We start from the raw sequence: 26,783 nt of genomic DNA on the forward strand, positions 1-26,783 counted from the left end.
GGGCCAAGCTCAGCCAGTTCGTGCCTCATGGAACAGGAGGGCACACAGCCAGTGTGGTCTCCAGCACTGGCCAGGGAGTGGAAGTGGAAAGGCTGGGTATCCCACATCTTTTATCATCATTAACAGTTTCTAAAGCAAACAAAAACCAAGTAAACCCTAAAATGAAATAAAAACCTGTAAACAAGACCCCAAATAAGTGGGATTTATCGAGTTCTTCCTCCTGGACAAGAGATATTAATGAGCACATCTGATTGTCTCTGGACCATGATAGCCTCTGCCCTTCTGAGCAAGGTGACAATCCTGTCATGTAAACGTGAAGGGCAGCAAGAAAAAGAGTTGACCTAACTGTGAACATCTGTGAGCATGTTGTGTGAGGGCAGACACCAGCTACCCACCATGATCATCTAAGGACAACACCCTCAAAGTTCAGCCTTGGTTCCTAAACGGAACCTATTCAGCTAAGAAGAAACACCTGGAGAGGTACATGCAGATAGTTATTAAATAACATAAATTATCTAAAAGGAAAATGAAGCTCAAATGGAAGTTTCTAGAATAAGAACTCACTAACCACAGGCATTTCATAATGCCCTAGAGGGGAAAAAAAAAACTAGAAACCCAGAGGAGAGGGATCAGAAAGTGTCGTTGTGCCAGTTCACGCCCAGGCCTTCGGGAGTTCAGTGTCCTCATCGGGCTGTGGAGGGCAGAGTTAAACGTAACAAGCCCCAGGAAGCACGCACAGTGTGGCCTGGGATAGTCGCATATGGAGAAATGCTGACAGCAGGCTTATGTGTTCAAAAACCAATGGTGCTGGGCTGGGAACGGGTTCATTTGATAAAGTGCTTATCTCGCAGAAGCCATGTTACAATGGTGGCTGTGGTAGCATGTGTTTACAATCCCCGTGCTGGGGGACAATGACAGGAGGGTCCCTGGGGCTCCCTGGTCAGCGAGTCTAGCCTAAATGGTGAGCACTAAGTAGACAGACATTGCTCCTGAAGATGACACCCAAGACTGTCCACTGCCCTCCGTTCACATAGGCACACACGTACACGTGCACACATATAGATAAATGCAGCCACCTTGCACACACAAACATGCGCACACATAATAAAATTATAAAAAAAACAGTATTTTCCGTAAATGCATCTCTAATAATGGTGATGCACACATCTGAATGTTTGTGTGACGATGGATGAGAAGCCTGAGTGTGTGGAAGGACGGGAAAAAAAAAAAAAAACTTTGAAGAGAAAAAAAAGTCAACATATTTCTTGGCAAACGGTAACTTGCAAATTCCAAAGAAACAAAATAAATGATGTGTTTTGAAAAAATAAGACAGGGTAATTAGAAAAAAAATGGGGGAGGACAGTTCTTCTCCTGATGGAAGTATTATCTCATTTTTGACACCATAACAATAAACAGGAGGTCAGTGGCCTTTGTCACCGTCTATAAGCAACAGGAAATATAACGGTTTGTCTCTGACATTATTCTTCCACCCTTAAAAAAATTAGAATCATGGTAACACAGTAAAGCCTGTTAAAGCCAAGGACATACACTCTTAAAAGTGCCACAATGGTCCGTCTGTGGCTCTCGACTTCTGCTCATCCTTCAAGGGTAAAAACATCTCTAAATGCCGTCTTCTTTCCGCACAGAGGACTGAGTTCCCAGCAGATGAGACTGCAAAGACAGTCTCTTCCACTTCTTCCACTCGCAGAAGCAGCGGGCGACGACAGCCCCACTTACCAGGGATTCGTTGGCACACTGGAACACGTAACAGATGTATTGGCTCAGCCCCGGCTCTGGAGACTCCCGACAGATGAAGCCAAAGTGATCAACGTGCTTTATTCCCTAGAATAAAGGGGAAAACACAATACAAGCAGTGCTTCTGGGGTGTTCCCTGATAGAGACTGACATAATTTCTACACTTGCCTAACTCCCCAGACTTCTCCTTCATGGCAATGTGACCAGAGACATAATGTCATTTTACATAAGACATAATGCTCACAGATGCCCTGTTGATGCAAGAGATAAAGAGGGACCTCCACTTAGACCCGTTGATTTTTATTAAAAACCAAAACCAAGGCAAAAGAAAAATCATTGCTAGTAAGGTCCATTATTTCTTAAAATGAAAACATGATGTTTGCCTGTAATGAGTTTTCAATTTATTGTCTTAGCATGGTAGCCAATGATTCAACATAAAATCTTTCCTAGTCTATATGAAGATAAGAATCTCAGAAAAAGTACAAGAGACAACCCTCAAAGTAAATACTGTATGGTTCTATAAAGTTTGTATGGAAATTGCTTGAATATGTCAATTTATAGATATTCAAAGAACCACAAAAAGAAAGATTGATATTCTTCTTCACGTGCTTGCTGCAAGTGCCAATTATCCACAGTCACAAACCTTCGTACTTTCTGTACCCAAGTTAAATGATTTCAGCTGTATTTATTCTCATTAAAAATTCAGGCTAGCAGTTGTGTGGCTTGGTCTTCTGTGGGACTCCTAACAGTGGGAGCAGGGGCTGAATCTTAACTCTTTTGCTGGTTTTTGAGACTTTATTCCTCATACTGGGTTGCCTTGCTCAGCCTTAAAACAAGATGAGGAGCTTAGTTTTTCTGCAACTTGATAAGGTCCTGTTTTGTGATATCCATGGAAGGCAGGTGTTTTTCTGAATAGAAATGGAAGGGGGGTGAATGGGAGGGCAGGAGAGGGATAGGAGAGGGGAAACCATGGTCTGAATGCAAAATAAATAAATTTAAAATAAAAAATAAGCATTTGCATTAGTCCCTTTTCACCCCTGTCTTACAGTGTCTGAGAAACACAGGAAACGGCTTGTCTGGGCTCAAAGTTTATGTCCATGACGATTTATTGCCCTGGCTTTTGGGTCCATACTCACGGATGTGGGAACGTGTATTAGAGGAAAGCAGCTCACATCATGCAGGACAGAAGGCAGAGCAACAGAGAGGGCGACCAGCCTGGAAAGAAAGGATTCCCTTCAAAGGCACATGCCCAGTGGCTTCTTCCAAACAGGCCCTACCTCCTAATAACCTATTCAACTGTAATGTCCGTTCTATGCATTAATCCACTGATGATGCTGACCTCGTCTCGGGGTTGGGATTTGAGAGGGACACTGAGGCAGATTGTTCTTTTGGGTAAGNATAGATAGATAGATAGATAGATAGATAGATAGATAGATAATAATGATGATGATGATGATGATGATGATGATGATGATAGATGATAGATAGATAGATAGATAGATAGATAGATAGATAGATAGATAGATAGATAATACATTTTCAAAATAATTTTTTAAATGTAAAAGCTGAGTCTGAATGCACACACCAGTGAGTAATCAGTACCGTGTTTCAATAGCAACACAGCAATTTGAAAACTAGGTTGACGGAAAATATGAAGTGTGCCCGACACCTCCTAATGCAAATGAGAAGGAAAGTCTTTGGGGTCAGATCTGCACTTCCGCGCTGCCTCAGCTACTGACTGAGGTATGGGATACTGTGCTGAGCGGCCAACTGCCGTCTCTGGCTTTATTTCTTTTATTCAGTACCAAAGAGCATAAAGACAGCTACTCTGGGGAAGGTGTGGGAGCTAGAACTGAGAAACAGCTATGATGTCTCCAAGAGTGTTTCATCGGTAGTGACCCCGTTCTTCCTTGCTATAAAATACTGAATCTATGCAGTAGACGTGGAAAAATAAATGAACTCTGCTGGGTTTTTATGTAAGGGTGGGGGAAGCAAAGAGGAGTGAGGCTGTCAGTCTGGTAAAATTAGTTCCACGCGCACAATTCTGGTGAAAGAGCTTTTATTACTGCCTTAGTACTCAGTCGGGGACCTCACAGGGCCTCATTAGCTCAGTGTGCCTTCAGCTGTGGACAATGCTTCCAGAAAGAAAAAAGGAAGAAGAAGTGGTGTTTGTAGGTATAAGGTATTCAAAGGGAGGCCAGTTCCTGAACACAGCCACCTTGCATCCCTTCACCTCCTGTGAGGAAGTGGCGGGAATGGGTGAGGAGAAGTGGATGAGCCTGTTGTGGCTGGAAGCCTTCCCACCAGGTTCCCTCTGGCTGCTGTGTGATTGTTTCCTGACCTATGATATCATAACACAGAGCCTAACTTCCATAAAAGGAAATAGGTGAAGAAAATCAAAGTTGAGCTTCCACGCCCACAAGTTTGGTTTGGATCTGTTCTTTGTCTTTGTGTGTGCTTACATTCATTGGATAATCAATGCACATAAATGGGGCCAGGAGGTGCTACCTTGGTGCCGAGTATGTCATGAGCTAAACTTGGGTTACACATCACTTTTGCTGTAGCCTGTGGCCAGCCATGGAGACAAGCTCATTCGCATTGGTCATGTGTACTCAACACCTAAGGGCTCCCTTTCAATACATGAGATTCTAATGTCCCACCAAAAGACACATGCTCACACCGTAAGTCAATTAGTCACAAATCCCTACAACATTTGTGACATTGCAGTAACCTCCCAATGAATGGACAACTACAAAAAGAGTTAAATATTTTGAGGGTTAGAATCATATTCCCACTGAACTCCTGGGTTTCTTAAATAGGAATTTCGAAGTTTGTAATATAACCGTCCTAGATTCAAATGCTACTGCTCTCTACATTGCTAGAGTAGAAAATATTTATCACTCAAAAATTCCTATTACAGGAATAATATTAAAACAAGGTGTTAGAAATAAAAGCACATTAGCTAAAGCAAATAACTAATAAAACATACAAAGAAATCGTTGTCATCAAAAGAAAGAAAGTCTGAATGTCATACCAAGAGCATCGCTGACTCCAAAGTTCAAAGAGAAGACCCTACGGTAGAAATGACTTTCTCGTGTAAAAGTGTGACCCTGTATCTTTAATGACTGAGCTGCCCCTCTAACCTGATTTTTCAACATCAAGATGTAGGGACCCTGCAAAAAATATATTCCTGAATGCACTTTAAGTCACTAGGCCAGTAACAAAAGATCATTTTCAATCCCACAGAGATGTCTTTAAATATGTAATTTTTCCACATTTTGACTTAAGTACACCTTCTTTTCTGGCAGGTATATATTTTCTTCTCATGTTTACAGTTTGTTCAGGCAGCTCAAACTTTGGGGTAGATATTCTAAAACACTACAGTAGTCTATGACTAATATACATTGTCTCTATTGATGTTTTAAATCATAAATACATTCTTTCTTGAGTAAAAATTAAAAAAAAAATACTCCTCAAAGTTGACCGTATATGGTAGCAGAAACTAAGAAGGCTACTTCTCCTTTTATTACCTGCTGTGGGATAAAGAACAAACTTATCTTGGTGACACCCACAAGACCCACAGCCCACCAGTCTGAGGAACATTTGCTGTGAGGTATTTTCAAAAGAATCCACTACCACAAAACCTCCTCCAGTAGAAGGGTTTGGGGAAACATCACTAAGACAAAGGGCTGAGGAAAACGAGGGGGAAATGGAGTGACAGACACTCAAGGTCCTGGGAAGGATTCTGTTGCCACAGAGTCAAGCACAAGAACACATTTTAATTGTAAGGGACAAATGTTCTTTAAAACATTATTTCTCTTAAATTTGGGCTCAGCGATGGAGCCACTATCGGGCCAGTATGTGTAAGAAAAGACCTAGGTTCATTGCTCAGGGGGGAGGGAGAGGAGAAGAGAGAAGAGGTGAAGGAGAAGAAGAGGGAAATAAAAAATACTTAAGTTTAAAGTAGTAATATGTGATTTAAGGAAACGCAGCTGTCGTTGTGGCTAACTGTGGAGCACGACAATTGGTTTCTTCAAATGCTGTGCCGTGACCTGGTGGCATACCTGAGAACAAGAGGAAATATCTTTGAAATTCTTCTCCAGCACGACCGATTTAGTGTCTGGACTGATGAGGTTGATCTCAAAACGGCCGACCTTGAAAAGGAAAAGATAGCACATCAAGTCACTTCAGCGCTTGAGGACCTCTGTCTTCCTGGGTAACGAAATACGCAACAATGGAGATTCAAACGATGTGGCCCAGACAAACCTATTTCACGTGTGTTTCACCATATCATCCAACCCAAAGTCAGCTCTCTAAGTCTTTTCGTTCCTCTGTCGGGAAATTAAGCAACCCTCAAACTAGAAAGCCAAAGAACACAAATCTTTTTAGCAGTTAAGAAATGTCTTCCTTTTCAGAAATACGCCACCTGCGATACACATACATGCGTGCATGCAACACACTCATACACATAGAATCAATACATCCAAAGAAACCTTTCTAATGTGTAATCTTTCCTCAAGTCACTAATCTTACATCAGCTGACTGGCATTATCATAAGATGCTCTTCAAAACAGTCAATAAAATGATACATGCAGAACTGGGCTCAGGTAAATTTTTGGAAAATAGATATTCAAAAAATTTAACATAAAGCAGCTCCAACTAGCAGAGAACAAATCTGGGAATCCAAAGAAGAGGAGAAACCGACTTCACGCATCACCACACAAGGGACCAGAGCCAGCCTGCTTACAAGCCCAGTTGGTGACGGGACAAGACAATGACCGAGCCAAGGATGCAAGCCGGAGATCAGCCGCAGACTAACTACAAACCTTCTCCGGGACAACATCATATATTCAGTTCTTTAAGTGAAATGATATTTTCCATAACCCTGTAAATTTTTAAACTATTTTTAAAATAAAAACATCTCATAGAGGAACTAATAAGATGGCTCGTGGCTAAGAACACTGGCTGTGCACGCAGGAGGACTTGAGCTCAGGTCCTAGACGCCACTTAACAAGCTGGCCTTGGTCTTACAGGCACTGTAATGTCGGCACTACAGAGGCAGCGGGAGGCTAACACAAGAGGATGGCAGAAGCTTGCTGTCTGCCTGTCTACTTGATAAGAGAATTCTACATTCAAGGAGAGGCCCTGCAAAAGCTAAAACCTAACTTCTTCACAGATCCGGGTACATACGCACACACCAGAAACCCTGCTCTCCTGTCTCTCATTTCTCTCTCTCTCTCATTTTCTATCTCTTTCTCTCTCTCTCTCTCTCTCTCTCTCTCTCTCTCTCTCTCTCTTTCTCACATATACAGAATTACCTTTTACATTTAATATAGCTGTATCAAGTTATTGAATAATTGACCTAGTGAATCATCAGGACAATCGTGTTCCTTTATTCCTCCATTTCTGGGGGAAGAATGTATCAGTGTTTACATGAATGACATCTTTAGAATCTCTCCCTCCCTCCCTCCCTCCCTCTCTCTTTGCCAAAATCTACTTCGCCAAAACTAGCTTTCCAAAATTCACTCCTTACAAGCATTGCTAACATTCTGTAGCTTTATTAAAGAGTGTATTTGGGAATCAACCCAAGGCAGACACTGGTGACGGACACCTCATATCTATTGCCTGCCTCTTCATAGGTGCTATAAGAAGTTTTGCATTCTCTCTGCCTCCTTAGGGTCCATGACTCATCTGTGTTCCTTCATCTGGTCCTCCTGCTTCCGAGAGAGAAAATCTGAAGGCCAAAAGGGCTTACTGTGGCTACTGGGGTGAGCAGAAAGAGAAGACTAGCAGGTGGGGCCAGGACTACAGGGACGACAGCTTAGTCCCTCACATACAAGCAAGAGGACCTCAATTTCCAGAGCCCAGTTTTGTTTTGCTTTTATAAAGCAGAGCATAGCCCAGTCCTAGTACAGCCCATGCTAGGAAGAAAAGCAAATCCCTGGAATTCTGCTAGCCAATCAACCTTCCATACCTCCAGAAGAGACCCTGCCTCAAAACAAAACAAGGAAGATGATGCCTAAGGAATGGCACCCAAAGGTTGACCTCTGGCCTCCACCCAGGCACACGTGGGTAACACACACCCACCGCACACACTCAGGCACCCACTGACCAGGGAGGAGTTATAGCTGCTCAACATCTTAAGAAGCTGCAGGCCAAAAACCCCCTGCCAGGCTACCTGGAAGAGCATGGTCCTGTTCTTCTCCGAATCTGAGGGCTGCACGTGACTGGGCGCGCTTGCGTGCCTCCTCCTTGGCTGTGGTTTCTGGCTGTTGTCGTGGACCTTCTTCTGCATGATGCCCGTGACGCTGCTGCACCGCGATCGGAACTCCTGCTGCTCATCAAAACCACAGTCTTCCAAAATCCTCTCTGGGAAGCAAACCCGAGAGCTGGCCAGTGTGGGTTGGCTGGCCAGGGAGGGCAGGGCATGGTGACTGTTGACGGCACCATCTGACTTCTCAGGCAGGAGGATGTCATCCGAAGACACAGGAGACTCGGCCTCAAAGACACCCAGCTCGTCCCCAGGGTCCCCAGGCTTCTCGCCCTGCAGCCTCAGCCGCTGCTGCTCGTGCAGGCTGAACTTCTCCTTGCAGTCGTCAATGAGACTGGAGGGTGCCTTCTTGTGGGTCACGATCACCCTCCCACAGTAGAGCACTTCAAACTTCTGAGAGTTGTAGAAGGCGTCCTCATTGTCTTTGCTGGGTTTGGAATCCTCCTTCATGGCCGCCTTGGACAACTGCCTGATGCTACTGATCACATCTGGCACCTGGGGAGACAATTGAAGTCCTCCTTTTAGTGGCCTATCCAGAGACCGTTTCTGTTTCGGGTACACAGACTAGATTTTCATCCTGAGTGATAGGAACACAGAATGCACGGTGGTGCCTACAGGAGGCAGAGATAGTAAAGGGGTACAGTACTCTGACTTAAACTGCATGAGATTATTCAGCTCATGGAGCCTACACGAAATCCATAGGTTAAACGTTCCCGTGCAACTCTGCTGGGATGAGCTCAAGTTTCAACGTGAGATAGAAACCAGGTGCCCTCATCAGCATTAGCCAACTAGGCCCACCCAAGATGGGACTCCACTGCCGAAGCTGGCGCTGAAGGACTAAATGCAGGAGTGGCGATTTGCAAGCACCTTATGCGGGAATATTAAAGGACACAGGACTTTACAAAACTGTTAAAACAGCTTCGTGGATGGAGCCCGATGTCCACCACCTCAGTGCGTGCACACACAGACACAGACACAACCAGCACGCCCCCAGGTTTGTTCTTGCTCTAGCACTCCCTGCTGCCTAGTGCATTTAACATTGGGTAGAAATGGTTACATAAGACAGAATTTACATTCCAAGAGGATAGAGACAACTATCTCTCTATTTCTCCCATTTCCCCCTAGTTTTCTAAGCATCTAGAATAATTCCTGGATGATAGCAGATCCCAATATATGTATTAGTCCCGCAAAAAAAATCCTTCCATCTTTTTAGGGAAAGGGAACAACCATCTTATACTCGGGGATACTCTGTATTTTGATGTGTGTGCCTTGCCCTTAAATTTTCTAATGACTGTGTCAAGAGCAGGATTCCTGGCCCTTCACATGGCTACTTGGGATCGAGTGCCAGAGAAGTCACTGGTTTAAAAACAATACAAATGTCAGCAGGCAAACATGAAGATTCTCTGTGGAGGTCAAAGTCCCTAGACTATCTCTTCGGGGACTCACCCTGAACTTCTCACACATTTCAAGGATGAAGTCAGGTGTCTGTGCTAGCAGGTGACTCACAGTCTCTGGCTCCTGCTATTTGCCTGAGTTCACTGCTTACTCTACACAAGGAGTCCGCAGTGTTAAAGAGTGAGCGAGCTGACATTCAACCCTACGGCGCGGTACACTTATTTCAGTAGGTTGATTGCAGCCTTAGGAGAATGATCTTTCTCTCCTTCTCAATTCTGTCCCAGTAAACACTTCATCTGATTACTAACCCAAAGATCCCTAAACCTCAAGTATCTACAGTACAAAATCAGAAATATTATCTGTAGAGACTCTTTAATTTCAGATGTATATGCAAGGCCTATATATAATATATATGTGTATGCATTTATATGTATATTATATACACGTATATAATTTTATATGTTGTATATATGCATGTGTGTCATGTACATGCACATATTACATAAATCACTGAAGCTTATAAAGGCCAGAAGAGAGCATCAGATTCCTTGGAACTGGAGCTAGAGATGGTCGTGAGGCACCAAGTAGGTGCTGGGAATCGAACCAGGGTCCTCTGCAAGAACAGCAAGTGTTCTTAACTGCTGAGCTATCTCTGCAGTTCCTTGCCTGAACATTTTCAGTTTTTTTTTTATTTCATTGCTACCATGTAAATGACTCTGGTACCGCTTCGGAGTTACATTCTACAAGTGAGACTGAACACAGCCAGCTCCTTGCTACTTTCTGCCAAGTCCTCTGGACTGTTTACTTGATATTTCTTTATTGCAGTATGGAGAATGGAGATCTCTTCAGGGAAGCCTAACCAGTGGCTGAACTTCCATAACTGCTGGGGCTCCTTTCTGTGACCACAGAGAAGGTCCAGCACCTCAGATAAATTCAGTAAATGGCTCCATTTACATGAGCAGAGCCTGTCATGCTGAATTCTAAACTGAGTGGGTAATTTAACCTTCCAGCAATTTAACATGTTTACACCATAAACCTGATTCCCATTCTCTTTAATATCTCCTTCCAGACTGTGACTCACCGCAGCGGCAGTGACCTAGGCCACAGAAGCTAACCACAGAACCTAGCTGAGGAGAGTCAGCTCTGTCTATGCCTCTCACTATGTGAAAGACACAGAGAAGCAAACCGAGCATCATACACCCCTGCCTGCACACCTGTAGTGCATGAGAGAGGACACACTGTCCCTTATCATTACTGTGAGGATAATAAGGTATCCACAGTAGAGAAATGTTATCAGAGAAACACAAATACACACACACACACACATACACATATACACATACATGCACACACATACACACATGCATATATACAATACATACACACACATATGCATATACAAATACACACACGAATATACACACATACACACACATATATATACACACTCCTTTTTGGCGTTTGTTTATGGGATCCACCAGAAACATTGTAATAGGAATAAAGTCTTTCTCCATCACTGGCACAGACCTGTTTTGGTAGAATTGAGTGTTCTTCTGTAGCACAGCACTAAATGGCGTGATCTCTCTGTGCAGTTACGAATACGGCTGAATAACTGAGTCCTCTGTGCATATGTTACAGCTCTGTCTCTTTCCTATACCGTGACACATGAGTTTTTACTTGAGTAAAATGTAAGCTGCAGTAATTTGTGTCTTACAAGAACTCTTCTCTGTGTGTGTGTGTGTCTGTGCACATCTGTGTGTGTCTATGTGTGTGTCTGTGTCTGTGCATGTCTGTGTGTGTGTCTATGTGTGTGTGTCTATGTGTGTGTGTCTATGTGTGTATATCTGTGTGTGTGTGCTGCACAGGAGACATGGGGAACCATAGCTTCTCCCTTTGCCCATTGCTCACCAGACTAGGAAGTACGGATGCATTTCCAGTGCCCCCCCAAATGCTCCCGAGCACCCCACCATATACACTCCAGCTGTGCATTCCAGGTTTTTGTGTTCTGGCAGCAAATATCTGCATGCTCAGGCGCTGCCTGCAGCCCACACAGCCTGATCCAGACTTCGAGTCAATTCAAGGCGCCGTCTTTATTCTGGGCAACACTGACTCGCTAACGGAAACAAAACTGGAAAAGATGCCAGCGAGCCAGACACTAGGAAGTTTATATTCCACAGCCAGTTTGGCTGATGTTCTGCTCAGTTCCCTCTGGAGAGTGGCTTTTTGCCTCTGCAAACCAGAGTTGTCTCAAGAATGAAAAGTGACAGATGCTCAAAAAGAGTTTCCTTAGAGAGCCAAAAATCTGTGAATCTGTTTCTAGAGGGTGCCAATGTGGGGGGGGGGGGAATTTGTATCATTTTAACATTAAGTCAGAAAAGGCCTACATTGTTGGAAATATCCATTTATCAATTTAACAGACAATAAAACAAAGGAAGCTTCTTCAAGTGTCTAGTACCATTTAGAAACAGCACAGTGCAAAATACAAGATCTAAGTCTCAACAAATTTGTCAAAATTACAACTTAAAATTTCATGGGTATAGCTTCTTTTTTTAATTTTTTTTATTTTATTGAGAATAAGAAAAAAAGTAATTTTGACAAATTTGTTGAGACTTAGATCTTGTATTTTGCTATTATTCTGTTTTTATTTTTAATTTGAAATTTTTAGTGTATTTTTACTTTGTGGAATATATAATTATCTTTAAAATTTAAAAAAAAAAAAAAAGAAACAGCACAGTGCAGGAACTGGAGAGATGGCTCAGAGGTCCTGAGTTCAATTTCCAACAACCACATAGTGGTTCACAACCATCTGTAATGAGATCTGGTGCCCTCTTCTGGCCTGCAGGCATATATGCAGACAGAACACTGTATATATAATAAATAAATAAATAAATAAATAAATAAATAAATAAATAAATAGCACAGTGCCACCTGTAGCTGGCATTTTGTTGCTACACCTCCAGGGACTCAATAAAACAACAGATTCAAGTACCAAGCAAGATTCAGACATTAAAGCAATGCATACCAGTTTCTTTGATGCCAGGGGCTATTTATCATCAATTAAACACTATTATTTAACATATTAAAAATATTTGTACTTTCAAACTATAACTTGCCTAACTCAAGAGAACACCAATTCCACCACTACCACACATGTTTAAAACAGTGGTTCTCAACCATCCTAACACTGGGACCCTTTAATAGAGTTCTTCGAGCTGGGGTGAACCCAACCATAAAATTATTCTCATTGCTACTTCATCACTGTAATTTTGCTGCTATTATTAACTGCAATGTAAACATTTTTGGAAATAGGGTTTTGACAAAGGGGTCACCACCCACAGGTTTAAAATCACTGTCTAAGGAGTTCAAAAAAACCTAAGATAAAACCATGGAGTGCAAAAAGCAATAAGGAAAGATACCTTTGATCAGGAATCCAGCTGTCACTGACATCTTCATAGTCAGTATGGAGTGTGCTAGACCGTGAGCCTCCCCAGCTCTCCCCCTCTGTCCCTCTCTCTTTCTGAGCAAGCCAACTGCAGTTTCAGTCCACGTTATCACTGTGTGGCCAATGAGAAGACTTCCCAACCATAATTGCTTCAAACATGAAGTATTGCCTGAGTCTGCAATCACGAAAACACGCAGATTGCTGGAGATGAAGGCGCCAAAGCTTTGGCTTTTTAAAAAAAGAAGAAATGCTTTATTGTTGATGAGTTTTCCCTTCCTTTTGCTCATGTGTCTAAGATTTACTAATTGTACAGATAAGAGAAAATTAATCTATAGTATGAGGTCATTCTCCTAACAGAGCCCTGATGCTCTTCAGTAAGTATTGTTAAATGGATGCAATCAGGAAGGTAAGAGTACACTCCCTAAAATAACACTAAAAGATCGATAAGGTTCATGTTTATAGTTTGTATGGTCCTAGCTGATTGATTTATTATTGATCTTTTTCTAATAGTTGTAACAGAGACTTTCCTGGCTGCCCAGACCCGAATAATCAAACAGACACTATAGTAATTACAAGACTGCTTGGTCAATGGCTCAGGCATATTTCTAGCTAGCTCTTACATATTAAATTAACCCATCTCTATTAGTCTATGTATTGCCATGCGGTCATGGTGTTACCTCATTTTCTACATAGCTTGTTCCCTTGGTGGCTGGCTGGTGTCTTTTGACTCTGCCTACACTTTCTATATATCTCTGTTTGGATTTCCCATCTGGCTTTACTGTGCTAAATCACTGGCCAAAGCAGCTTCTTTATTAACCAACGGTAATAAAACATATTCATAGCATACTGAGGGGAGTCCCACATCAAATAGTTACAAGTGAGCCCAAAATATTGAAAAGGGGGAAAAATAGAAAAGTTGAGGGAAAATATTACAGAACATATCAAATAAACGGAAGGAGCTGTCAACTGGGAATAACACTTCAAAGTCGCTCGCCCACATAGACATAGCATGGCACCTGTCTTCTAAGTAATGCACACCATTGGAGGAAGGCTAGTTCTTTCTACTCTGCTTGAGAAACAAGATTCTACGGGCAGGAGCGATGGCTGAGGGGTGAGGAGCACGTGTGCTCACACAGAGTTGGCTCATAGTGGAGTTCCTTTCCCACCACCAATAGGGTGACTCACAGCCACCTTTCCGGTGCCCTCTTCTGACCTCTGCAGGCACTAGCACCAATATGCACAAACACACTTCTAAAATAGATAGAATATAGGTTGTCTAGGCATGGTGAGATGTTGGAAGTAGAATGGTATAAGCTGAAGTCGAGCATTTTAAGAAAGAGTAGTTTGGTAACTCAATGTTATCACTTCTATTGAGCTCTTCAAAATCATCGTCGCCAAACAATGGAGGATAATGGGAGGTGAGCATCCCAGGAAGCAGTTTATTTACATTAGAGGCACACAGTCTTAGCTACTTTTCCAGACACCGTTGCCTTGGCAGCACATCCAGTTCAAGCTGCAGTGTGAGGTGAGGCTGTCTGAAACCTTAATTGTCAGAGTTTAAGATGGTATCTCCCCGTTCAGTCCGGGCTGATGGCGAATTCTGAAGCTCATGCAATCCACTACCCTCAGCCTCCCAAGTAGCTGCGACTACAAACGTATGCTATCACACACAACCTCACTAATAACTCTTCCCCACAACTCCTTCAGATTCTTTGCATTTGGTTTAAAACCCTAACTTAGTGTGTCAAAGTGAATGTTGCACTTTGCAATATTTTGTAAGATAAACTTTATTTGTAAGATGAAGTTGAATTTTGGGTGGGTGCAGACACAGAATGGATTAGAAAACTTACTGTATCAAAGTGAATGTTGCACTTTGCAAAATTTTGTAAGATAAACTTTATTTGTAAGATGAAGTTGAATTTTGGGTGGGTGCAGACACAGAATAGACTAGAGTAATAGAGTAACTTTAAAAAGTCTTCCTCGAGAAGTCTCTGGTCTACTCCATCTTGTTTCAAAACAAATGCCTTAACATCAAAAGTTAAAGCAATAAAGAAGATAATGAGATTAAAAGAATCTGTTCGGGGCCAAAGAAAGCAAAGCACAGTAGCTCTGACTTGGACCAGACTCCTACGAGCAGTTTTGGTTTTGATCTCTGGGCTCTGAGCCAAGATGGTTTCCTCTTAGTCCAGGGTTGCTTTATTTCTTAGCAACCCTCAACCACTTTGCTCCAAACCCTAGGAACACCCCAGCTTTTCTCTCACCGCTGTTTTCCTGATGGCGAGTTAGCGTGGAGGCAGATGTGTTTAAGATCTTTGCCAAGTTCTTTACCCCATTCTGTCTTGCCCCTCAGAGCATTGAATTCCTTCCATGGGAAGTTTAATGTTTTAGGTTACTTCTGCTTACATGTGTTTGCATGTACACATGGATGTGTCCCCACAGAGGCCAGAAAGGGACATCAGATCCTTCAGCGATGGAGTGACATGTGGTTGTGAACCACCTGATGTAAGCCCTGGGACCCAAACTCTGATTCACTGCAAGAGCTCTTAACTACTGAGCCAGCTCTCTGACTCCAGGTGTATCTTCCTAGCCTATGACCATTACAAATTGCAGAAGCACAGACCACAGAAGCACGCATTACACAAGAGTAACTCGCAGGAAATATTGGGGAATTATAGGATTGGATTAAGAGTAGAATCCCACTAGGAAGAGTAGTGTGCAATGACAGAGGGAAGGATAATAGGACACAGCAAAAAAAAAAAAAATACTAGAAGGAAAACGTCATTTGTCCTGTGCTCCATCACAAACAAACCATTGTTCTGAAAGAGATGCAAGTCATTACGTGGCATCGTATGAAGGCACAGAGCATAACCTTCGCTCTTGGCCGCAGCCCCATCCCAGTACCTACTGCTGCCTACAGAAGGGTTCACATCTGTTGTGTTTTCCGTCTGCAAAGTGTCAATCACAAAGCTCAGCTTAGAGCTAAGCTGGCAACTTTGAATAAAGGGTGTGACTCTGCCTGAATATGTTGGGACAGTAAAACAGCCCATAATGCTTCATTAAAGCTAAAGTATAATTCTGTTCAGTGCTATATAAGGAAATGAAAGAAGCCATGATGACATACCCATCCTGGCCTTCAAGAAACAGGAGAGGTGAGAGAGCTGGGGAGAAAAAGGTACTGTGCAAGGGGAGGGAATATTTGAGGAGTTTAGAGAGTCAAAGTCTCAAGAAGTAACAGACGAACACGAGGAAGGAGGAGGAGCTGGAAGGAAATCTGTGCAGACTCCTCACAGTTTTAGATAAAGAACTCCCTATCACGGAGCAACAGTCGTGGCCAGTACAGACCTTATTCCTACAGCTGTCTGGGGGAGGCACATTCCAGGCGTCAGGAACACCAAGTCCAAGGCTGCGAGCCACACGCTGGCCTGATGTGCCCAGGGAACTGCAGGAAGTCCATGTGGTTGGAGTGAGTAAATGAATAGAGACTATGTACTTAGGTGACCCAGGTAATTGTGGGGATACAGAGCTTGACATCCTTACAGGTCTTGAGAGGACTTCAGCTTCCATTTTTAACGGAGAAATGACATGATCTAGGTTATACATTTCAAAAGACCCCTTTGGCTACTCCCTGAAAAACAGACATCTATGCTGACTCAGGATGAGCTACCAAAGGCTCAAACACCAGGGTGTGTGGGGGGGTGGCAAGCAGCAGCCAGCGTCTCCGTATAATTTTAAAGGTACAGTGTGGGTATTGATGGGCACGAGTGGGGAACAGGAGACAGAGAGGTCGTGATAACGTCATGTGTGGAAGGCAGAGGAATTAGGGAAGCAAGTGCTGCAGTGCACCGAGCTGGGAGGGGCAGGTGAAGGCATCGGGAGCTTGGTTTAGGCTATAAAGTTTGAGATGCATGTAAATATCCAGGGACAGTGTCAGCAGGCTGAATCTGTCCGTCACTCAGAGTAGAGAGTGGAAATGACACAGAAACAGGAAAAACAAAACTATGAAGGCTGGAGAGATGGATAACAATGATGGGGGCTGGAGAGCAGGCTCAGCTGTTACTTGTTGCTCTTGGAAAGGACCCAGGTTCTATTCCAAGCACCTACATGGTGGCTCCCAGCCATCTGCAGCTCCAGTTCAGGAATCTGATGCTCCCTTTTGACCTCTTCATGCACCAGGCACACACTTAGTACACACAAATACATGCAGGCAAAACACCAACATTACACATAAAAATAGTAAAATAAATCTAAAGAAAACGTCCTAAATAATTTTTAAGATGCCGTTCAGTGGACAATGCTTAATAGTAATAGGCAACCTGGTAGGCTGGGAAAAGGTGGCGGAAATGCAGGGACAGTGTCCTGAAGGGCGCAAAGGGGAAGAGAGGACGCAAAGGAAGCAGGAACAGTTCCATGCATGGGGAAAGGGAACTGCGGAGGCCCCGGGTGGGGGCAGATATCGGGGTGGCAGCAGCAGGCTTCCTCCTTCCACTCCTTTACCCTCCTTTGCACGTCAGAAGGCACGCTCTCTCGAGCAGAGCTGCGGGAAGGGAGGAAGACCCAGCAGAACATTAAATGGGGGACGTTAAATTCAATGCAAAGTGATTCGAAGCCTCGTTGTGAGGCAATGCTGTCTTGGAATCTTAAGGCTACGCTCTCTGAGATCTCATGGAGGTAATTATGATTCAAAGGAAGATTTCACCAGAGAGCTTAACTCTCTTAGGTGAAACCTGGTAATCAGGAAATAGAAAACAGGAATCTGCACCGTTAAATGAAGTCACGGAAATAAACTACATTCTCAGCACAGGCTGCAGCTGGGAGCGATTCTAAGGAGCATTGTATTGTTTGCCTTTCGTGTTGCTAAGACTAATTGTCTACCCAATACAACTTAAAGAAGAGTGCATTTTGGTTCCTAGTTTGAAGGTATATCGTCAGTCATAGAAAGGAAGGCGTGGAGGCAGAAACGTGAGGTATCCAGTCCCATTGCAAGGGCAGTCAGTGAAAAGGAGGGCAAAATGGATTTCTCTGGCTTGTTTTCTCCCTTGTTCTGGAACCGCAGCCCATGGGATGGCACCGCCCACACTCAGGGTGGGTCTTCCCTCCTCAGCTAAATCTCTTGGAAACACTCCCACGGGCAGGCCCAGAGGTGTGTCTCCTAGGTGATTCCAAACCCAGTGGGGTTAAGACTGAAGATTAATATCACAAATGTATTTTGGAATACGTCTGCCTAGATAGGATAAAAGAAGAGAACATTTTGTATCTTACCAAAAAAGATTTTTAAAAAAAGGTCTGGTTATCAAGGGGTCACTTATGAGAAGTAATTCTCTACTACTTTCCTTATGCAGATGCACTTTTTAAAAAGCCAAACGAAAACTTAAGTCGCTGAAACATGAAAGTAAAACTTACACATGTATACTCAAGAAAGTTAATCTTTTTTCTAATTGTAGCAACAAAGAGTATGGCACTATGAAATACTCCAAACCGCTGTTGTTTCTAATGGCACAGAATGGTTCTGAATGCTGCATATTCCTGCAACCAAGACAAAACACAGCGAATGGACCTGCTAATTGATGCTTACTAGGAGTACGTACTTAATGCTGTTTTAATACTGCCTGCACTTACTATAATGACCACAAGGGGGAGCTTTCTCACATGAACTAATGTAATATAACTACAAAATAATAATACTGAAAAAAGATAGTTTATAAAATATCATTGCCACTGCTCTTAGTTTAGGCTCATAAAATCAACCACTTGGAAGTAAAATAACTGGGCATTTGAATATTTAAGCAAGTATGCCAATAAAAATAACAAGTTAATAAACTTTCAAATACTTTTGAAAAAAAGTATTGTAAGGTCAGGATTTAATGACTTTGAACCTATTAAACATGTTCACAGAGGTCATAAAAAACAGTAAAAATATTTTCTTGGTTTTCACCAAGATATATGAAAATACGAAGCCTTCTAAACAAAATGTCAAAAGGGGAGAGTTAATAAACGTCAACCCATGAAATGTCTGAACTCAAGAAAAGAGCAGGTTTTGAGCAAGGCATAGTTGTGCAATGGAATGGGGGCAAGGGGGAAAGCTCTGAGCCCAGAGGACCTGGACACACACGTCGCTAGATCAGTAGATAGAGCTGTAATAGTATCAGGAAACTAAAATGCCACACATTTCTCAGAAACCTATTTCTGTCCTGGCGCTCCATATCGCTCCAGATATTAATAACAGCACAACAGATCTTTCACACTGTAAACAAAGTAATAGATGACACCCTTGGTCATCTTTTCCAGAGATTTCGGTTGTTTTCCAACATTATCAATAATCACTAAAGGTGCATGTGTCCCTCTTCTTCCAAGAAGAAAAACAAAAGCTAAAATAAAACGATTCCATATCACCCAAAGATAAAAAGAAAACACACAATTGCCTCCGTCCAAAAATAGGTCAGAAGAAAGGACAGCCACCAGCAGCCAGATGCCTGCTCTCTGACCCAAGCTGGCATGTTCCATGAGTGACAGCGGGGTGCTGGTCTCCCCATAGTCACTATGTGTACTGGAGTTCCATATGACCCTGTGTCCAGCCTCACAGTAGATTTACCCCCAACCTGGGAACAGCAGGAGTCGTAGTGAAGTGTGTCTGATACAGCTATTCCAGCAAATGAAACTTAACAGTATGACGTCTTCCCGCAAGGCTGCCTTTCAGGCCATCAGTACAGGTTCAAATCTGGGAGCACAATTACCATCAATCATATAGCGAGCACTCTTACCAGAAAAGACACCTCCAGCTCTCACATCGGCATACCTGAGGTACTCCTCGCTGTTCATTAAAAAATCGCAAAGCCACCTCTCCCTTCCACTCCTAAAGAGAATGTTACCATTTAGGTGGCTCAAAGGACATGATTTTGTCTGCCACCTTTAATGGAAGGAGGAAAAAGAAGAGAAAGAAAGAAAGAAAGAAAGAAAGAAAGAAAGAAAGAAAGAAAGAAAGAAAGAAAGAAAGAGGAAGAAAGAAGGAAGGAAGGGAGGGAGGGGAGGGGAAGGGAGAGAAAGAGGGAGGGAGGGAGGGAAGAAATGAAACTTTCAGGGTGTCTGAGAAGTAACATACCTATGTGTATGCCACTAATTTAAAATCCAATTAGTAAATGTAATACACACTGTCACAAGCAATAAGCCTCTACCCCTGAGGTCTCTGAAATGTCACCACATTGCTGGGGAGACACCTAAAAGAGGGTTCTTCACCCAGCTCATACAGGACTCTACCCACCTTTGGATGCTATGCTCTAATAGGCCGCCTCTCCCATTCAACAGAACTTAATCTTGCTCCTCCTGACGTGTTTGAAAACAGTATAATCAAAGACCTCAAGAAGATATTTCTACTTATGAAATCTCATGAATACCACACATTTGTCACTGATTTTTTTTTCAGGAGCTGTACAATGGAGTCAGTGAATTTTTAAGTCTGTTCATTTCTTCCTTCTTAGAAACTAAAACAGATTTGCGACACTAACATATTTGTAAGAATAGAGTAGCCTTGGGCTGGGGAAATGACACATTGGTAAGTCCTTAATCCCCAGCACCCACTCAAAAGGCAGGCACAGGAGTGTCTGCCTGTAATCCCAGAACTAGAGGAACTGAGACATGGGGGTACTAGCCCATTGGCCAGCTAGCCTATTCTGATGTCAACCCTGGCCTCTATAGGCACCTGCACACATGCATGAATGCACACACATGGGGCGGGGGGGGGGGGGGGGGGGGGGGGAGGTAAGTCTAATACATGAATACCCTGAGGGTTAATGAAGCCAGTGCTTCAAGGTTAACATTACAGTCAACATGATTTGAGATAAAAGAAATGAGTAAACCTGGTCACTAATAAGTAATGTGCATGGTGTGGTGCTGCAGACAGAACTCAGCTGCATCAGTGGCATTCTCAAACAAGAGCTGTATCTAAGCAACTTCAAGTCAGAAGCCACATTCAAAACAAACCAGGATGCCGGTTTAATCCCACCTTTAATCCCAGCACTTGGGAGGCAGAGGCAGGTGGATCTCTGTGAGTTCAAGGCCAGCCTGGTCTACAAGAGCTAGTTCCAGGACAGGCTCCNAAAGAAAGAAAGAAAGAAAGAAAGAAAGAAAGAAAGGGGAGGGAGGGAGGGAGGGAGGGAGGGAGGAAGGGAAAGGGAAGGGAAGGAAAGAGGGAGGGAGGGAGGGAAGAAATGAAACTTTCAGGGTGTCTGAGAAGTAACATACCTATGTGTATGCCACTAATTTAAAATCCAATTAGTAAATGTAATACACACTGTCACAAGCAATAAGCCTCTACCCCTGAGGTCTCTGAAATGTCACCACATTGCTGGGGAGACACCTAAAAGAGGGTTCTTCACCCAGCTCATACAGGACTCTACCCACCTTTGGATGCTATGCTCTAATAGGCCGCCTCTCCCATTCAACAGAACTTAATCTTGCTCCTCCTGACGTGTTTGAAAACAGTATAATCAAAGACCTCAAGAAGATATTTCTACTTATGAAATCTCATGAATACCACACATTTGTCACTGATTTTTTTTTCAGGAGCTGTACAATGGAGTCAGTGAATTTTTAAGTCTGTTCATTTCTTCCTTCTTAGAAACTAAAACAGATTTGCGACACTAACATATTTGTAAGAATAGAGTAGCCTTGGGCTGGGGAAATGACACATTGGTAAGTCCTTAATCCCCAGCACCCACTCAAAAGGCAGGCACAGGAGTGTCTGCCTGTAATCCCAGAACTAGAGGAACTGAGACATGGGGGTACTAGCCCATTGGCCAGCTAGCCTATTCTGATGTCAACCCTGGCCTCTATAGGCACCTGCACACATGCATGAATGCACACACATGGGGCGGGGGGGGGGGGGGGGGGGGGGGGAGGTAAGTCTAATACATGAATACCCTGAGGGTTAATGAAGCCAGTGCTTCAAGGTTAACATTACAGTCAACATGATTTGAGATAAAAGAAATGAGTAAACCTGGTCACTAATAAGTAATGTGCATGGTGTGGTGCTGCAGACAGAACTCAGCTGCATCAGTGGCATTCTCAAACAAGAGCTGTATCTAAGCAACTTCAAGTCAGAAGCCACATTCAAAACAAACCAGGATGCCGGTTTAATCCCACCTTTAATCCCAGCACTTGGGAGGCAGAGGCAGGTGGATCTCTGTGAGTTCAAGGCCAGCCTGGTCTACAAGAGCTAGTTCCAGGACAGGCTCCAAAGCTACAGAGAAACCCTGTCTTGAAAAGACTGAAAAAAAAAAAAACCCAGGAGCTCTATTGTTTACATGTGAACTTGTTTGTAAATGATTTGTGAATGATTTGGCTGTGTTAGACATGGCTTTGAGTCTAAACAGCATTCACTATAATTTAGAACAAATGCTTCCGTGGAGACTGCCAATCATTGCACCCTCCCCAGTCCAGTCTCTCTGCCTCATGATGTAGGCACACAGGGCATAAGGCAAGTTTTTCTGGTGACAGGTTTGGGGTGTTCATGCAGTCCCAGCCAGGTCGGTTTGCGACGTTCCCTAGTGTTATCATAATAGAAAAAGATGGTGCAGTTATTTCTCCCCTGAGGCCTCCAGCAGTTAAATTAGCTGGTATCATAGGTGTGCATCTGCTTTCCTTGGAGAAAGTTAGTCTGCAGTAACATGAAACGAAACCAAGAAGAAAAGAGAAATAAAGGATGAGGTGAAATGAGAAAGTCCTTGTAGAGTCAAGTCCCTGAGTGCAGGATAACGATATCCTGGGAGGGGTAGCTGATGAGCTCTCGACCTCCTGCAAGCCTGGGCTACTCCAAGATTCTGTCAAATTATGGCTTCCACTCTTGCCTAAGAGTTGCAGCTAACAATACCAGTTTGTGAGACTAGACATTGATATATCAGTTAAGAAACTATTAATATTCCATAGATATGTAGAATTTGATGATTAGGACTGGATTTATCAATCTTGATTAAAACCAAAATAGAGTAACTGATTATACAACACAAAGTTGGTGTTCCTCTCATTTAAAACCCAGCTGAGGAGGATGGGATTGGGCGTGGGAAGATGACTCAGCAGTTAAGAGTGCTTCACCTTCAATCATGAGGATCAGAGCTCAGACCCAGCACCCACGTAAGGAGGAGGATGATCCTGCAAACACCCAGACCTCATCTTCTAGACTGGCCTAACCATGATCTACAACTCATCTATAGCTCATCCCTCAACTATAAAGACAGTGATAAAAGGCAGACACCAGATGGCTTCCTCTGCGTCCCCCTGAAGAAGCAAAATCACAAGGACACACACACACAAACACACAATAAGAGAGAGCCTACACACATCATAATTTTTTAATTAATATTGCTTATTGAAAGTGCAGTTAGAGGCTTAGGTCTATTTGATATTATTTATTGTCCTTAAATGCGGAAGATCGGGTTCTTTCTATTTTGCTTATCTCTCTTGGGGACTCCAATTCCTTGATCTTAAATAGTGTCAACTGTACTCCAGACTGCATGACACAAAGAGAAAAAATAAGGAGAAAAAGAGAGACATCACTCCATTAGACACACACACACATGCACACACATGTACACATATACACATATACAAACATGCACATATACATACAGCTATATACACATGCACCCACAGGCCAGCACGCATGCCACAGACATTCTGTTAATCAAAGTTTCTTAAGGAAATGGTGCACAATAAATCTGCTTACAGCTTACTGACCGGAACAAGAGTGACTTCTAACAAAGCTATAACTAAGAATTACTGTCCTGGCTCTATATGGCATTGTGCCAAGTTTAAAATTCTATCTCCAAAGAAAGGAGAAGAGGCGTCAGGAACAACTTCCGTTTCTGTCATAATTGATGCACCACAGATAACGCATCAGCCAGTGCTCTTCAACAAGAAAAGCTGTGATAGTTTTAATAGATGATAGATAGATGACCAAGCCACAGAATGACCTAAAAATCAGGCCAAAGGTACAGACATGTGCACTAAGTAAAGGTAGATTTTACTGGGTACATTAAAAAAATTCCCAAGTTAGGATTATGGGATCCTGCCCCTCCCTGATGAACTGCTGAGTAGTGGTGTATTCTGGAAGATGGAGAATCATTATCTTCAGATTTTCCCCTCTAGTGAACCCACCAGGTTCCACTGAATCATCCCAGAGACATCATGACTCCCACCATCCTGGTTAAACTCAGTGGGTCACAAAACAAAGCAAAAAGACATTGTGTTACACATTTTTAAATGTCAACTTTCCACAATATAGAATCATCTAGTACAGTGATTCTCAGCCTTCCTATGCTTCAGCCCCTTAATAGTTTCTCGTGTTGTGGTGACCACCAATCATAAAGTTATTTTTGTTGCTTCTTCATAACTGTAAATCTGCTACTGTTATGAATCATGATATAAATATCTGATATGTAGGATATCAGATACGTGACCTCTGTGAAAGGGTTGTTTGACCCCAAAAGGGGTGAAGATCCACAGGTTGAAAAACACTAATCTAGGAAGTGAGCCTGAATCGGACTACCAAGATCAGTGTAGGCTGTGGACATTGGTGTAAGATCTAGCCCACTTTGAGTGCTTCCATTCCCTGCACTACAGAGGACGGGTGAAGCCTAGGTGAGAGCAAGCAGACAGGAGTAGACAGCCTGCGAGCATTTGGTTCCCTGTGTCCCTGACTGTGGATGTGTGGTGACCAGCTGTGTCACCGGTTCCTGCTGGTAAGACTTCCCTACATAATGGGCTTAAACTAGAACTGAGAGCTATGTAAACTTCTCCTCTGTTGCTTTTTGTTTCAGGATACTTTGTCACATTAACAGAAAAGTAATGACCTGATCGTGAACAGGAGACGTGTAGGAAAGGGGGAACTTATGAGGGTGGGGGATAAGAGCGGAGAGGGGTGAAAGTAATCAGAATGCACTGTATACATGGATGAAATGGCCAAAGAGCAAATTTCATTAATAAAGAGCAGCTTTCTCAAGTTAAAGAAATAAACACGAAAACAAATACTGAAAGGCAATAATGGGACTATTCTCCATTACTCAAGAAGAGCTGAGTGTTTCAGATGGTGCCAATAGCTACATCCACAGCCGTCACAGAGGGAAGCATTGGTCTGATGCTCTCCCTGCTCTTCCAGTAACTTCTACGTTGCTACAGGGGCAGCAAAAGAGCAATGGACAGTCACTTAGTGTAGGAGGAGGTTGTTTGTTTGTTCCCGGCTGCTCAGCCCCAAAATAAACACACAGAAACTGCACTAATTAAATCACTGCTTGGCCTATTAGCTCTAGCTTCTTATTGGCTAACTCTTGCATCTTAATTTAGCCCATTTCAATTAAATTGTGTATTGCCGTGTGGCTGTGGCTTACTAGCAAGGTTCCATCAGGCATCTGTCTCTGGCAGGGTTACATGGCATCTCTCTGACTCTACCTTCTTTCTCTCAGCGTTCAGTTAGTTTTCTTCGCCTACCTCTATTCTTCCCTGCCAGGCCCGAGACAGATTCTTTATTCATTAACCAATAAAAGCAACGCATATACAGAAGGACTTCCCATACCAACTTAGAATGTATGTCAACGCGCAATTTGTTTCTGTGATGGTGTGGGCTCTGGTGGTATCACAAAAGAGTGAGCTTAATAGATAAATTTAAATAATAATTTAAATTTCACAACTGCTTTTTAGCATAGGAAATACAGATTCAGTTCATTCCAGCAAGCCAGATACAGGAAGATCCTCCTGTTTGCAGCCAGCATTTGTCTTGTCACAAGAATTTACTGAGCAGTAGAAAGTCACCTGTCATTGCCTATAGATTTCCATTTCAATAATGCAAGGTGTGCATTATATACATGTCTTCGCAGACAGCATGCACTATCTGTAACATAAATGTTCTGTCCAAATCTAGTGGGGGTCCCATACTTTCGTTGTAACACAGTGGGGTTCTCCATAACCTCCTTATTGCTAAATAAATCTTAAAATGGTAGCAGGAAAGAAAAGCCTACACCAAAGTGAGTCAACTATGTGTCAAAATACATCACCAATTCTCTCCAAGAAATATACACTTTATCACAGCTGGAGTTATATAAAAGTAATAGCTATGACTTTCTTTTATAGACTTTATTCATCAAGCCTATAGAAAAAATAACACACAAATTGCTTTTCCATTCTCTACCAACCTCAAACTCTTTCCTAAAAGGAACTGCCCTAGCAATTTCCTTGAATGGAGGTTTTAAAATGGCTCTAAAAGTCAATAGGAGCCAAAAGGCTCAACATGAAGACTCAGTTGAAATTGCTATTCAATGCAACAATACTGTGCTACCCTACAGGCCACACTACATGTCTGTCCTCAAAAAGATGAGCAAAACAGATCGCCACGTACTCCAGCATCCCTCAAGCAGGATGTCACTGATGAGTCAAGTCCAGGCACTGCACACAAAAGCTTGAAGTATAAAACTTTCTTGTCTTTCCTTTTCTTCTTCTCTGTCTCTCTGTGTCTCTGTCTCTCTCTGTATGTGTCTCTGTCCCAGCCTCTCTGTGTCTCTGTCTCTCTTTGAGCCATGGTCTTATATAATCCCAGCTGGCTTGGAACCTGGGTGTAGACTCGGCCTCAGACTCACAGAGTTCCACTTGCCTTCCAAGAGCTAGGATTAAAGGCAAGCTCCACAATGCCCACCTAACATTTCAATGTTCCAATTTATAAAACACACACACACCAGGGCATGGGTTGGCTTAGTAATAGGCCTAATAGAGTTTTATGGGAAATTCCATTGGTAAAATGAGTACATGTAAGTAGTGTCCAATAGTATATTAAAGGCATAAAAATTATTATCCTAATTGCTGAGATCCATTGATTGCATTTTTTCTTTTAACATAAAACAACCTTGTGATCTGCGAGTTTTTTACCATAAAAGTTCCAAAGCT

General features: G+C 42.8%; 1 protein-coding gene across 3 annotated transcripts in view; it reads right to left on the reverse strand.

Annotated features, from left to right (window-relative positions):
- Tbc1d4 (TBC1 domain family member 4) overlaps positions 1 to 26,783 on the reverse strand; it is a 167,428-nt gene that overhangs the window by 52,286 nt on the left and 88,359 nt on the right. For all 3 annotated transcript variants that reach the window (XM_050144608.1, XM_050144606.1, XM_050144607.1), the window contains exons 2-4: positions 7,934 to 8,521; positions 5,820 to 5,909; positions 1,738 to 1,842 (exon numbers count right to left, since the gene is read on the reverse strand). In XM_050144608.1, the coding sequence (XP_050000565.1) occupies positions 1,738 to 1,842; positions 5,820 to 5,909; positions 7,934 to 8,521 (783 nt within the window). The remainder of the gene's footprint in view (positions 1 to 1,737; positions 1,843 to 5,819; positions 5,910 to 7,933; positions 8,522 to 26,783) is intronic.

This window comes from Alexandromys fortis, unplaced genomic scaffold (genome assembly GCF_014885135.2).
Source record: "Alexandromys fortis isolate MF-2015 unplaced genomic scaffold, M_Fortis_MF-2015_v1.1 scaffold_43, whole genome shotgun sequence".
NCBI classification, from domain to species: Eukaryota; Metazoa; Chordata; class Mammalia; order Rodentia; family Cricetidae; genus Alexandromys; species Alexandromys fortis.